Source organism: Tubulanus polymorphus, chromosome 2 (assembly GCF_964204645.1).
Source record: "Tubulanus polymorphus chromosome 2, tnTubPoly1.2, whole genome shotgun sequence".
NCBI lineage: Eukaryota > Metazoa > Nemertea > Palaeonemertea > Tubulaniformes > Tubulanidae > Tubulanus > Tubulanus polymorphus.
This window is the reverse complement of record NC_134026.1, coordinates 19,438,155-19,451,161: the sequence shown is the minus strand read 5'-3', so window position 1 is coordinate 19,451,161 and position 13,007 is coordinate 19,438,155. Positions and strand designations below refer to the sequence as shown.

General features: G+C 38.0%; 1 protein-coding gene across 4 annotated transcripts in view; it reads left to right on the top strand.

Annotated features, from left to right (window-relative positions):
* Positions 1–10,653, top strand: part of LOC141899712 (uncharacterized) — a 32,752-nt gene extending 22,099 nt beyond the window's left edge. For all 4 annotated transcript variants that reach the window (XM_074786160.1, XM_074786159.1, XM_074786161.1 and 1 more), the window contains 2 exons: positions 2,031–2,178; positions 10,467–10,653. In XM_074786160.1, coding sequence (XP_074642261.1) covers positions 2,031–2,178; positions 10,467–10,511 — 193 coding nt within the window. In that variant the 3' untranslated portion in view covers positions 10,512–10,653. The remainder of the gene's footprint in view (positions 1–2,030; positions 2,179–10,466) is intronic.
* The last annotated feature ends 2,354 nt before the right edge of the window (positions 10,654–13,007 follow it).

The following is a 13,007-nucleotide window of genomic DNA, read 5'->3' as shown; positions in this document are numbered from 1 at the left end:
TTTGGAAATTTAGGCATTTGAAATGATGGCTTTTGAATCACAGAAGGCTTAGGATCTATGCCCGGTAGTTTAGAGTCTAGGGTGTCCTTAGGGTTAGGGTTATTGTATTTCTACTTTCTGACTCATACAAGCAGAATTGCCGGGATTTCTATGCAGTGACTGACAGATTGATGCATGTTCGAACACCTTGTAAAATTTCGTTGGTCAATGACCATGACTGACTTCTTATTTCCAACCTTGCGATTGTCTTCAAATGATAGCAGGAATCTTTATTTTGGTTTTCGCATGTGTGGTGCTGAAAGTATCTCCTATTGAACGATGGCATTGACAGCCATCACTTTCTCTAGTAGATGATTTCAGGTGGATTGTGGTCCCGTTTCACAATCAGATATTTCACAAACAATATGTACATGTATGCGTTCAAACGATAACTCGTTCACATGACAACTAGTTAGACAGGTCTAAATGGGTCCGTACCTGGTTCGGTCCAAATTAAGACCGGACCAAATTTTGCTGAGCGTTCACGAGGCATTTTGACACGCGTTGATAAAATGGCTTGTCACCGGGCCAACAAGATGTCGCCATCTGCTAGATAATTAACTGGGCCTGGATGGAGTCTTGCTTCCAGATTCAAAGTAGAGCAGGACATTCTTCATTAGACCAATTCAATCCTCTGTCAGGTTTAGACATTTTTGCGAATTCGATTCTATTCTATCACGATGAAACTCTAAGTGTCGTTTAAACATGGAAGAAAACTGATGATGATCGCAACATATGAATACGAATCACACTCCTAACATTTCCATAGTATAGGGAGGAAAAACACTACTTACAAATAATTACATAAACGGTAATTAAAGCATCTAAAACATAATCAACTGGACTCACACTCTACCGCAGAGATTCAGATTTACGATTTAGACCGGACCTGGTACCAGTTTCTGTCCACACGCATAGATTTACACCAGCCCAAAATTTTGACCGGACCTTGTTCGCTCTTTTAGACCGTGCCAAATTAGACCGGTCTAAACTAGACCGGTCTAATTTGGAATGGTATTTTTGCCCGTGTGAACACTTGGTCCGGTCTAAATTTCGTTGTGTGAACGAGCCTAATGAATAGGTCACTAATTCGCATCCCTTAAGAATGTCCAACTAGGAAACTGTTTCAGATGGTTAAGGCGGGCGTAGGTCGGCATTGCGACGGCTTGCGACTCACTGCGACCACCAGCGATGATCGCGTCACAACGACCCGCCGACCTGCGCTAGCTTGCGACTGGTTGCGACTGCCAGTGACACCAGTCGCAATGGGTCGAAGATGTTCTACTTTCTGCGAGGCAACCGACCTACGCGCTCTTGCGACTGGGAGCGACGCGATTTCCAGTAATACTGGGATTCGAACCCACAATGGTAATGAGATGCATTTTAAAATAGATTTTTTTCAAGGCTCCATGCAATTTCTTATCGAGAATTTAATCTCCTCCATTTTGATTCATGTTGCTTCGACCATAAAGACCATTATTTTAGCTGTCAAGACAATTACTAAATAGCCTATCAATTATGGAATAGAACTGGTCGGTGGTAATATAAATTGCAGAAGAAAGCAACAAGCGAGTTGTTATGTTTGTTCTGAGTGTTAGAAACCGACTTTTCTCTTGTAATAGCGAGGAATTCGATACTTTCTATCTTTGCGTGGTTTGGTGTCAATTTTATTTACCACGTGACAACCAGAATCGCGGATTGGGTCGCTTCGACCTACGCACTTTTGCTACTGGCAGAAACTAGTTGCACTCAGTCGCCGATAATCGCGTTGCAACCGACTTACACCCCCACTTGCGACGCAACGTCGATCGTGTCGCATCGCATCGCAAGGCCGACCTACGCCTGGCTTTAGAATACAGCACCAGGCTCACTGTTCTCGGAATACCTTCAATTTTTCAAACTTGGCTAAAAGAGAACGAAAATAGTTCTGTATTCTCTGAGAAACATCTGAGCTTTGTTATTTACATTTTACTTTTCAATTTTCATTTCAGGGGTATCGGGCCATTGTTCAGTGGTAGTATGTTTGCGTGGTCAATATCAAGCGGAGTGAATCTCGGATATCCATTCGACGTAAACTTTGCATTCGTAATGCTGAGCATATGTTTCGCGATATGTATTTTCTGTGATCTGTTTCTACCAGTGAGTTTAGACAAACAAAAGAAGGCTGATTCGTCATGATAGTTTACGTACCATTATGAACCAGTCTGTTATGTACATCAGGGTGATGTTTATATGGTGTGTGTCAAATTCCGTTTAGTCGCCATCAGATAAGTCGTTATATTACTTTTAAGTCGTTACTATTTTTAGTATGAATTTGTTTATTTACAATTCAAGTTGCTTAGACTCACATGGCCAACATGACAAAACTATTTCAGAGTGACTACTACAGGGTTACTGGACAACTTGTTACTGAACAAGTAGCTGATACCGTTCATTGTTTATTGTTCATTGCTTATTGTATTGTTTATTGCACACAAGTGGAATGGATAAGTTCTTGGTTCCTGATTTCAAATTCTATTTTAAATCCAAAGCGCATGACGCTATGGTGCAATACTCATTAATCACAAATCATGGGTCGTCCAGTTACGCCTTAATGTAAAAGCTGGTCTAAAATCTGAATCTCAATCACGTACCAGGTAAATAGAATTAGCTGAGACTAGACTATAGCCGCGATCACACAGAGAAAATGTGGCACGTGCGTAATTAGAGGGTTGCAATTCTTATGCAATAATTTGTCCCATTGCAATTCATATGCAATAATATGTCCTGTACTAAAATTTGGCTTGGGGGCCGGGTCTGACGTTTTTGGTCAGGCCCATCTGCATGCATCAGTATTTGCATAGACAGCTTCTAGCGTATTTAAGTACGCAGTATGCATGTGAAATTGGACTGATGGTTGTTTTGTCGATGGGCAACAATTATTATTATTAGTGGACATCTGAACATGATTGATTGTGATCTTATCCAGCATATCATTGTAGAGGTGTTTGGGTGCCAATCTCATCTATCATAGGAACTATGAACGATATTTGCATCGATATTTGCTATGATGCTTTTAGTCAATATGTGTTCAACAAGTCTCATGTACTGTACTTAAAAAGGGATTTCATCAGGTTGTGGAATAATCATCGTTTTTAATTCTAGATCGATAAGTCTCAGGGGCAAATCCAACGACTACTTTTATACGTAGGTCTTGTGTGACTAAGACATTTTTAAAAGCAACTGATCGGTGTTGATCCTTGTTCTGAGAGTAACTTTCTGTTAGCTCTTGGTGGCACAAATTGTAACCAATGGATATACACAGCTGATATGTTGTCATTAGGAGGGAAATATGGGTTGAAATTAATAAAGAAAGTTTTGTCCATCAGCTCTAAGCCATTTGGAAATACTGGACGAAAATGAGCAACATTTCAATGAATTTTTTCCCATTCTACTAATCGATGCTTGACCTTGATTCTTGATGATGACGTCACTGGGAAAGCCGTTCAGCTTCCAAGTTCAATAAAGGATGCTGAAGGGCTTTCCCAGTGACATCATTATCAAGCACATGCATTAAGAACATAGGGCGTACTCTTTTATGACCTCCGAAGTCTCCGTACAAAATCTCCGGTTGGCTCCAAACAAAATCTAAATCACACCACCTCGACAGAAAGGAGGTTTTGGATACTCCTAACGGCAAACGGATTCTCCGATCTGATAAAGAAGTACGCCCTGTTCTGCCATGTGCCATGAGGTGAGTTATAAGGAAAACCCATTACAATATATATCATCAAAGTTCAACATGCTTAAATACGATACAGAGCTGTTTATACGTTATTTACACGTTATCTCAGAACAAATGGATGTTTGTGTTCAAAACTAAAATGTACTTAGATCTGCCCCTGCCTAGGATTGAGTTAACCCTTTCAGCGCTGACTAATTTATACCCGAAGGAGAGATAATTTGACAATTTTTTGAAATTCCACCATCCTAGTGTGTTGAATAACTGGCATACGCGGTGTATCGTTAGTTACAAATATTTCACTGTATGACAGGTACTGCCATCTTTTAATAGATACAAACTAACTACTAATAACATCAATACACCACAATGCGGCGTACTAGGAAAGTCCATCACCAATTTATACACCACAGTGCGATGTAGACACACTGAAAGGGTTAACACGTTGATACTGAACTAGTTTTGACTCAAAGGGTCAAACATAACCAAGAACCATAGAACTGGATCCTGATTGATCGGGCAGCAGAGCTACATATATATTACAAAGTACCAGTTAATTTGAAATACACAGCAATTGTAATACAGTTGACTATGCTCATATATAGTCATCGCATATGCCGTATCATAGAAATGTTTATATCATATATTTTATTGTTCTTTTCTATGTAATATGCTACCTTATTTCGTATAACACTTATATTGTATGGATATTGTATGGATATTGCCAGTCCCGGCATACGATATAAGCTTAGTCAACTGTCGAATGAAAAGCCCTGGAATAAGACTTAGGAGACAAATTCATCAAGTCCAGTTAAAAAAAGACCGTTTGATATCTTTAAGATGTTTTTATTTCAAGATTATTATTATTATTATTATTTTTATTATGATAACCCTTTCTCAGTCCAAAGGCTAAGCCCACCAGCGCACACTTTGAGCGCTTATCTTTTTTTTTGTTCACCGGGTAAAGGCCTTACTTAGTATATTCCAGGTTTTTGGCTGGATATTCTGACATGACAAACTAGGCCTACGTGTATTTAGCTTTTTTAAAGTACGTAGATATATTCATATTTTTCCATGGGTTACGTATTGAGATTGATATTTATATTCATGATATTTAGGGAGTATATTTATATCATAGAGATAAATATATATATATATATATATAATATATTACTATATTGCACTGTGTGCGTAGTTTCTATTCCTCTTTGTAATCCAATCCTAAATGGTCGATTTGAGCAAACCGCGCATGGAAACGTTGGAAACAAGACTGCGTGGTATCCGGAATAGGCTCCTTGCAGGGTCCGAATTAAGCATCTGGTTGCCCGGGATATATTCTCGATATAGCAAGTTGGTTACCATCATCACTTGTCCACCGGGCTTTAGTGCATTTTTATGTCTCAAAGCAATTCTCCTAATCGATAAAACGGATGATTTGCCGCCAGTCGGTGTAGGGCAAGTAGATATTTGAGGGGGCAAGTAAATTTCCGATATGCTTGCCCCCGGACAAGTAGCCTTTGGACCCTGACAAGTCTGGGTCTTCTATAAGGGCATTTGACACGAAATGAATGCATACTACAGAAAAATGATGGCAACAGTTGTTTTGACTGATGTTGATAAACGTTCCCAACACTGCAGGGGCACCAAACCAACTTGTAAAAGCCTATCGATTTTCATTGAACACATGTTTTTGTGAACACAAGAAAACAAGAAAAATCGGGTTCTAACTTCTTCGACTAGGATAAAAAATTGAAATAAAAATTAATGGGGAAATTCAAATCTTTAATGCATGGTCATCTTTTTGCAAGGGGTACATGAGCGTATCTTTACAAAATCATGATAATAATATTCATTTTATCGACCACTGAGTAACAAAAATACAGATATAAGATGAAACTAGGGGTCCAGGGACACCATGCCCACTTGGCATGTGGTTTCAAATGCTCAACAATCTAACAAATTCAACATTCTAATGTCCCCTTGTCCCAAACCAGAGTTGGACATAGAACTTATCAAATCGAGGACAAGACGGCTACAATCATAAAAGGTCTAACGCACTTTATTTCCGAATGTGTGAAACGCACAGGTTACAGATACACAGTGAATACGAGCGAGTGGTTAACTGAAAAATACACAATTAAACCCTAAAAATTTGATAAATAATAATTCAAATTACGGAGAAAAAAAACCTCGATAAATACAATAAATGGTTGACATTTAGAAATGTATAATTTTAACTTACAACTCTTTTTAGTTGTAGAGAGCCTATGTCTTTCCTCTATCAGAATACTGTGGCGAATGCCCAGAAGTACTGTTGTACAGAGCAAACGTAAAGGAAAATTAAACCACCCATGAAACAGCTTACCTACACTGCACAATATCAGTTTATATGAATTCAAACCACACAAAACAGCTCACCAACACTACATAATACCAGATTAATATGAATTCAAACCACACAAAACAGCTTACCAATACTACCTAACAACAACATACTAACATAAAGCACGCAAAATAAAGACCAAAAAAAATAATAAACTAAATTCACTGAAACTTAACAGACCTGAAAGAAAAACTGTTGCCAGTGGGCAACACCCCTGGTTACCATATACAAAAACCAATGACCTTGAAACTCACCACAATCATAGAACATGTCAGCAGCTACGATTTTGATAACAAAATATGCCTCGTTACCAATTTGATATGGAAATACTAAGTTCTTCATCTATTCAATGCCCCCTGGTGACCATATGCAAAACCCAATGACATTGAAACCCACCACAATCATAGAACATGTCATGAAACGCATCAAGCTCGTAGCCAGGGGGTTCGTCCGTTCGAACGGATGCCCCTTTTTAGAAAGTGCCCTTCGCGATTTTGGTAAATTCTTAATTAGCCAACTTGTTACAAATTAGGTGTGGTAAGTTACATCTACGAGCAATTATCTAATAGATAATTGCTCGTAGGTTACATCTAAAAACGAATATCCTACTACGTAGTAAGTAATTGAAACACAATTCAGCCGCCAAAAAAGTTGTCTGCCTCATAGAATGCCCTATGTGTAAGAGGGCACGCTATATTACACTTGTTGTCAATTGATTATCGCTTTTCCACATCCATTGAAGCACTACTGTCTGAGCTATCGTATATGTATCAGGTTCAGAGGCACCACTTGAGATGTTTAGTTAGTGTAGGCCACATCCTACCAGCGACTCAGCTGACACTAGGCTCACACAGTAACACAGTTGACGAATTAAAGAAACTCTTTTCATATTTCTTTAATAACATTTTCATCATAGTATTCTTTTTAATTACATTTCACTGATTCTGTAGATGTTTTTTTTTTCGCCCACTTGGGACTTAAGTCCCAGCGGGCTAATGCATTCACTTTTCGTCCGTCCGGCCAACCGTCCGTCCGTAGTCGGAATCCAGTTATTTTGGGAAGTTTTGAAGACGCTTAAATGTAATGGGTTGATATTTGGGTTACACATGTATCTACCCTAGACACATCTTCAGCCCAAAAACTGGCCCTGTCAGAATCAAGATGACCGACTGGCAGCCATTGTTTTTCGCCAAAATCAGCACTTTTTACAAATTTTAGAACTTGTTGAGGGAAATTTTGAAGACGCTTCGATCAATTACCTTGATCTTTCGTATATATTTGAATCCAAGGGCCCATCAGCATAAGAAAATATGGGTCGATCGGACTCAAGATGGCCGTCCTATGACCTTTTTAGTGCCCAAAAATGTAAATTTTGGCCCAAATTCTGAGTCCTGTAGCTTCCTACTTGTTTGCCATTTCTCATTTCAATTTGTGATGGGTATTCTTTGGAAAGGGATGTTTTATACCTGAGACAGCTATTTTTGATCAGCCAATTATGACGCAATTGGTGGCCATCTTGGTGTCATCAGTACTCATTCGTTGGTGGGAAAAAGTTTTTCCACATTATATTGATACAAGCCTATTTCATTACCACAATCAATTAGAAAGTTGTAGCCCATTACGTATTCTATGATTTTGGTGAGTTTCAAGGTCATTGGTTTTTGTATATGGCCACGGGGGGCGTTTAATAATACAATATCTTAGTATTTCTATATTATATTCGTACCTATGCATATTTTGTTACCACAATTGCAAAGTTGTAGCTCGTGACATCGTCTATGATTGTGGTGAGTTTTAAGGACATTAAACAACTACGTGCGATGTTCGATGAGGCAAGATAGGTTAATCTCTTTGGCCCTCATTTTGAATTGAATTCAGAGTTACTTACTATGAATAAGTGGTGAATAAATTTCGTTCACATTTTAAATGATTATACTGAAATTCATTTGTTGTGTTTTTATTGTTTGTGGAATAGCTACAAAATGCCGTTTTTAAGCATACGATGCTAGGCTCGCTTTCCTGGGATACAAAATATGCAAAAGTGCCCTTTTTATGATTTAAGAACGCCCCTTTCAAAAATTCTGGTAGCCTCATAATTGATCACGATAGCAACGGATATAGATGAGGGTATTCGTTTAGCATACAAAATTCAAAGAACAAGAATTTATATTGGTCAAGTTGAAACATTTCATACATTTCTATTTTCATCCCGAACGGGTAATGCTTATAACAGCGCTATATTCGTCGGTTGAAGTACACTAGAATGGATTACGAGTTAATTTTCATGTTCCGTATAGTTACATAAACGGTAAAATAAAGTGTGGGTTCTTTAGAGCTTCATATTTTGGGAGTATATATTTTGATTACCAATTAAACTCCAACATGCTCTATATTATGCCTTTCTCTCAGAGATGGTCACCCAGATCTCTCTGTCCGGATGAGTGACCAAACCATATACTGGAGTGATAACTTGGTCAGGTACTATCTTCATCTCAAACCGTCTTATAATACGTGCGATAAAAATACAACTTTCGGTTTGGGAAAATCTGTATCCGGGACATTTTCTCCTCCCAGCGAATCCAAACGGCTCGAATGAATGTAACGGTCGTGCTTTGACTTGTTCAATCGAGAACCTCTCGGGGTCAAATCTGAAAATTGATTCGAGAATTTTGTTTCCTCTTTCTGAGAAGTTGGCCAATTTCAAAATGAAACAGGACATTGTATACTTACTTGCATGGATCGGGGTATAACCTCTCATTACGAAAGCAAGATCCCAATGCGTGAACTACTGGTGTCTACAATGAAAAATCAGAACTGAAATTAAGCACTAATTTCCCTCCATAACTCGTAGAAAATACATGATTTTTCAAAAGAAATTCTTACTCCCTTAGGAAGGACGTGACCACCAAGCATAGTGTCACTATCTGGGTTGTACCGAGCAGCCATGGGACCAACAATAGCGCAGCGCAAGGTTTCGTTGATAACTTGATGTAAATATCTAAAAGATTGACGAATTATTTCGATTGAATAATAAGGATCAATAAACAAGTATGAGTTTATCGATTCTTATGTCTTACGGCATCTGTTTAATGACATCGTGAGTAACATATTCATTTTTATCCATTACTTTTGACACTTCTTCATAAAGTTTGCCTTGGACATCAGTATGCGTTGCTAGGAAGTATAATGCCCATGTCATTACTGAAAAAGAAATCATATATATTGGTTTTGATAGTGGGATAAAATTAAATCGCATCATTTACGGTAACATCACCCATAGAAGTTTAAACGGTTTATACTTCTATGCATCACCTCTCACGATTACTTACAACTTGCCATCGTGTGGAACCCTCCGATCATATAAATCAAGGCGTCACAAGCAATCTGCTCCTCCTCATAATCTGATTCGAGTATAACATCAATGAGGAGTCGTCTTCCATCAGTGGGTGGATTGGTTCGGCGATGGTCTATTATTTCTGCAACCACTGACTTCAAATGTGCAAGAGCTGTAAAATAGGGAGTGAAATTTGAATAAATACATCCGAATTTGGGATACAATATTTTCTAGGATTTTCCTTCAAGGGATTTCTTTTCGCTTACTGATGCTACATGCAGATCTTCCCCAGGCCCGTTTGGCATTTGCGCAAATACAGCATAAACACTTAACGAATGAGAATTCATTGACAAATTCATTATTATTCTAATCATTATCAAAGAAGCACCTGATTTATAGAGCTTTTCCTCCGCACTTCCTGGCGCTGAAGGTGTAGCGGCGAACGTATTCTCCATTTCCGTCCAGCACTATGAATAATCAAAATTGTTATTTGGGATAGATGAAACACAGTTCGTAGCTCACTATAATTAGCAATGTATAACTTACAACATCAAAGAATTTGCGGAATTTCATTATCGCTTTATCGTCATTGAAATAATCTCCATAGCTTCCCTGTGCAATCGATTTCAAAGCTAGGGCGGTCATGCTTTCTTTCACAGGAATACGTTGATCATCAGCCATTGTAGCCCATTTGTCGAGCAATTTTCCGACAGTCTGGAAAAATATTTTGACACGCACCATTCGGATATCGACTACAACAATACAATGCCAGAATTATGTCTGCATTAAATACAATATTTGCGGCTGTGCAAATGATTAATTGACGTCTACAAAATCCAAATATTAAGCAGTTTTTCTCAAATAGACTTCGGCCGATAACGAGTCTTAATATCTCATTTACACAAACGTAATCCGGTTTATAGCCCATAAAATGAGAAAGAGAATGTCTTTTCTAAATTTCTAAATTCTTTTTAATGTTCTTTTTTTAGTTTACTTCATTGAATAATGGGTTCAATGCGCTGACTTCTAAATGACTGTAGCATCCGTCATACAGCTTTCTCCTCTGGCGACCATCCTCGCCGTTAGCAAACTGTAACGACTTCGCTCCAAGCAATGGTTCAAATATCTGAAACAACTCACCTGGAAAACACAAAGAGATCAAGATCATAGTTTAGGCCACACAAAGAAATACCCTAGGTTCTCATCAGATTTTTTTCTGGAAAGTGACGAGGGCGGGCGAATTTTATCTTTATTGCTTTTTTTAAATAAATAAGTTGAAATAAAAAGCTCAACCTGAGACTGAGACCTGAGTTTTTTTTACCAATTCCAAACAAATATCAGTAATGCGAGTGATTCAGAATTAAGTAGCTCCCCAAAACCTATGAAATCGAACTATATCGACGGATTTAATCGAAAATGAGACAATCATTTTCGCGATTTTCACGCTTACTCGACAGGAAATAAAGCGAAACGAACCTGGCGCTGTTTTGTCACCGTAAATGTGGATTACAAGTGCGTCGAGGATGAGCATATAAACGCCCGCAGAAAAAAACCAGTGTTGTACACTATACTATGGTGGCTGATTCGGGCAATACTAAAAAAATTTTCATTTTGGTTTTCTCGCGCGAGAATTCAAAAAGTTTTGAATTCTCGCGCGAGAAAACCAAAAGTTTCGAATTCTCGCGCGAGAAAACCAAAAAACGGGCCAATGTGAAAATGTTTTTATCGTTGCTTTAGCCGTACAGAAAAATTTTTTAGTCCATGATTTGATTAAGTCTCGAAATGTTGTTATTCTTACGCGGTCGATCAAACAGAGCACTCTGCTCGGTGAACAGTTCCGGGGTTGAGATGCTAACAACCATCTTTTCTCCCAACCAGAAAGATATGATTGGTCCATGAGTTCGATGCGTTTCAAGCAAAAATTCGTGGAGACTGCCTGATTTTCTAATATCAGGCAAATTTCCTTCCCTAAAACAAAATCAACTGATATTTAACGCAATTTTGACTAGACTATACGTCGGCCTGTCGTTTCATTCGTAGTGGCATCGTATTAAGGGTGAACTGAGCTTGGTTTTAGGCTCATTCACCGACAGGCTGAAAAGGACTGATGCCGTTCTTTGAAATAAGTAAGGGGCTATAAAATTTGGCCTATACATAATCTATAACGTCATTCAAATTCATATGAGGAATCTTACTTCGGGTCAGTAGGCTTTAATCCCGGGATCGTTGTTTGCTTTTTAGTAGTCTGAAATGAAGCATTTTTCTAAATAAGACATATCTGTATGCAAGGAAGGATAGATAGAGGATTTATCGATTGTCAACTATCGTGAAATAGTCTTATTAATGAAATATTGACTTCAACGGCATAGCCATGTTCAAACTGGTTAGCAGAGGCCTCACGAATAAACAAGCTATTAGACCGTCGTCTGGAAGATATTTTATGCAATATATTTTGGTCCCTTTCAAGAAATGATTTATTAAACACAACTAAATTGACAAAATCAACGTATGACCCATTTTATTTTCATTTGTATACATGGCATTTAATTCGCATTAAGTATATCTCAACTGAAATAGCAAGAAGAGCGAATCTCTTGTGTGTTAAACATCCTTGCTTATAGAAAATGGTTTTTATATTATAACTTGTACATTCCAACTAAAAGTATAAATTTCAATTTCATTCATCATTTTGTTAGATGTTTTTTTTTTGCATAAGCCCTGATTATCAGACTAGATTCATAGACTCGGGCTAATTAAATCAACTAATACTTCAGATCGATCACTTACCTTAAAAAAACAGAAAAATGCAAAAATGCTTGCAGCAAATATTAGAGTTGATGCAGCGAATAGTATCAACTCAAACATACTGTAGTAGATTATGTGCATCGAATTATTGAAGAGAACAAATCCAATGGCACCAACGCAAGTAAGTAACTGAACGAGCGCATTCTGAATATTCCTTTGACCTACAACTAAAAGTTTCTTTTTGTAAACCGCTAAACGACGCAAATACGTCCTTGCATATCACAACCAGGACCGGGGAGATATGATATTTTGGACTGTCGGACATCGGGAGATGATATATCAATTGCGGTTTGATATTTGGCAATTTTCGGGTGATATCATCTTTTTATGGTGGCTGATAAGGGCCATGAAAATATTTCCTGACAAAAAATAGTTTCGTCATGAAAAATAAATTTCAATCGAAAATTATGTCGTGAGTAAGAATAATTCCGCTGTGAAAAATAAAGTTCCGTCAAAAATATTCGTAAGCGAAAATAATTTTCCTTTCGAAATATTTTTCGAGGGAAATTTATTTTTCATGACGAAATTATTTTTTGTCAGGATATATTTTGATGGCCCTTATCAGCCACCATATCATTTTGATCTTTTTAAAGTATACTTCATTGAATAATGGGTTCAATGCGCTGACATCTGAATGCCTGTATTGCCGTCACACAGCTTTCTCCCCTGGCGACCATCCTCACCGTCAGCAAACTGGGATGACTTCACTCCAAACTATGGTTCAG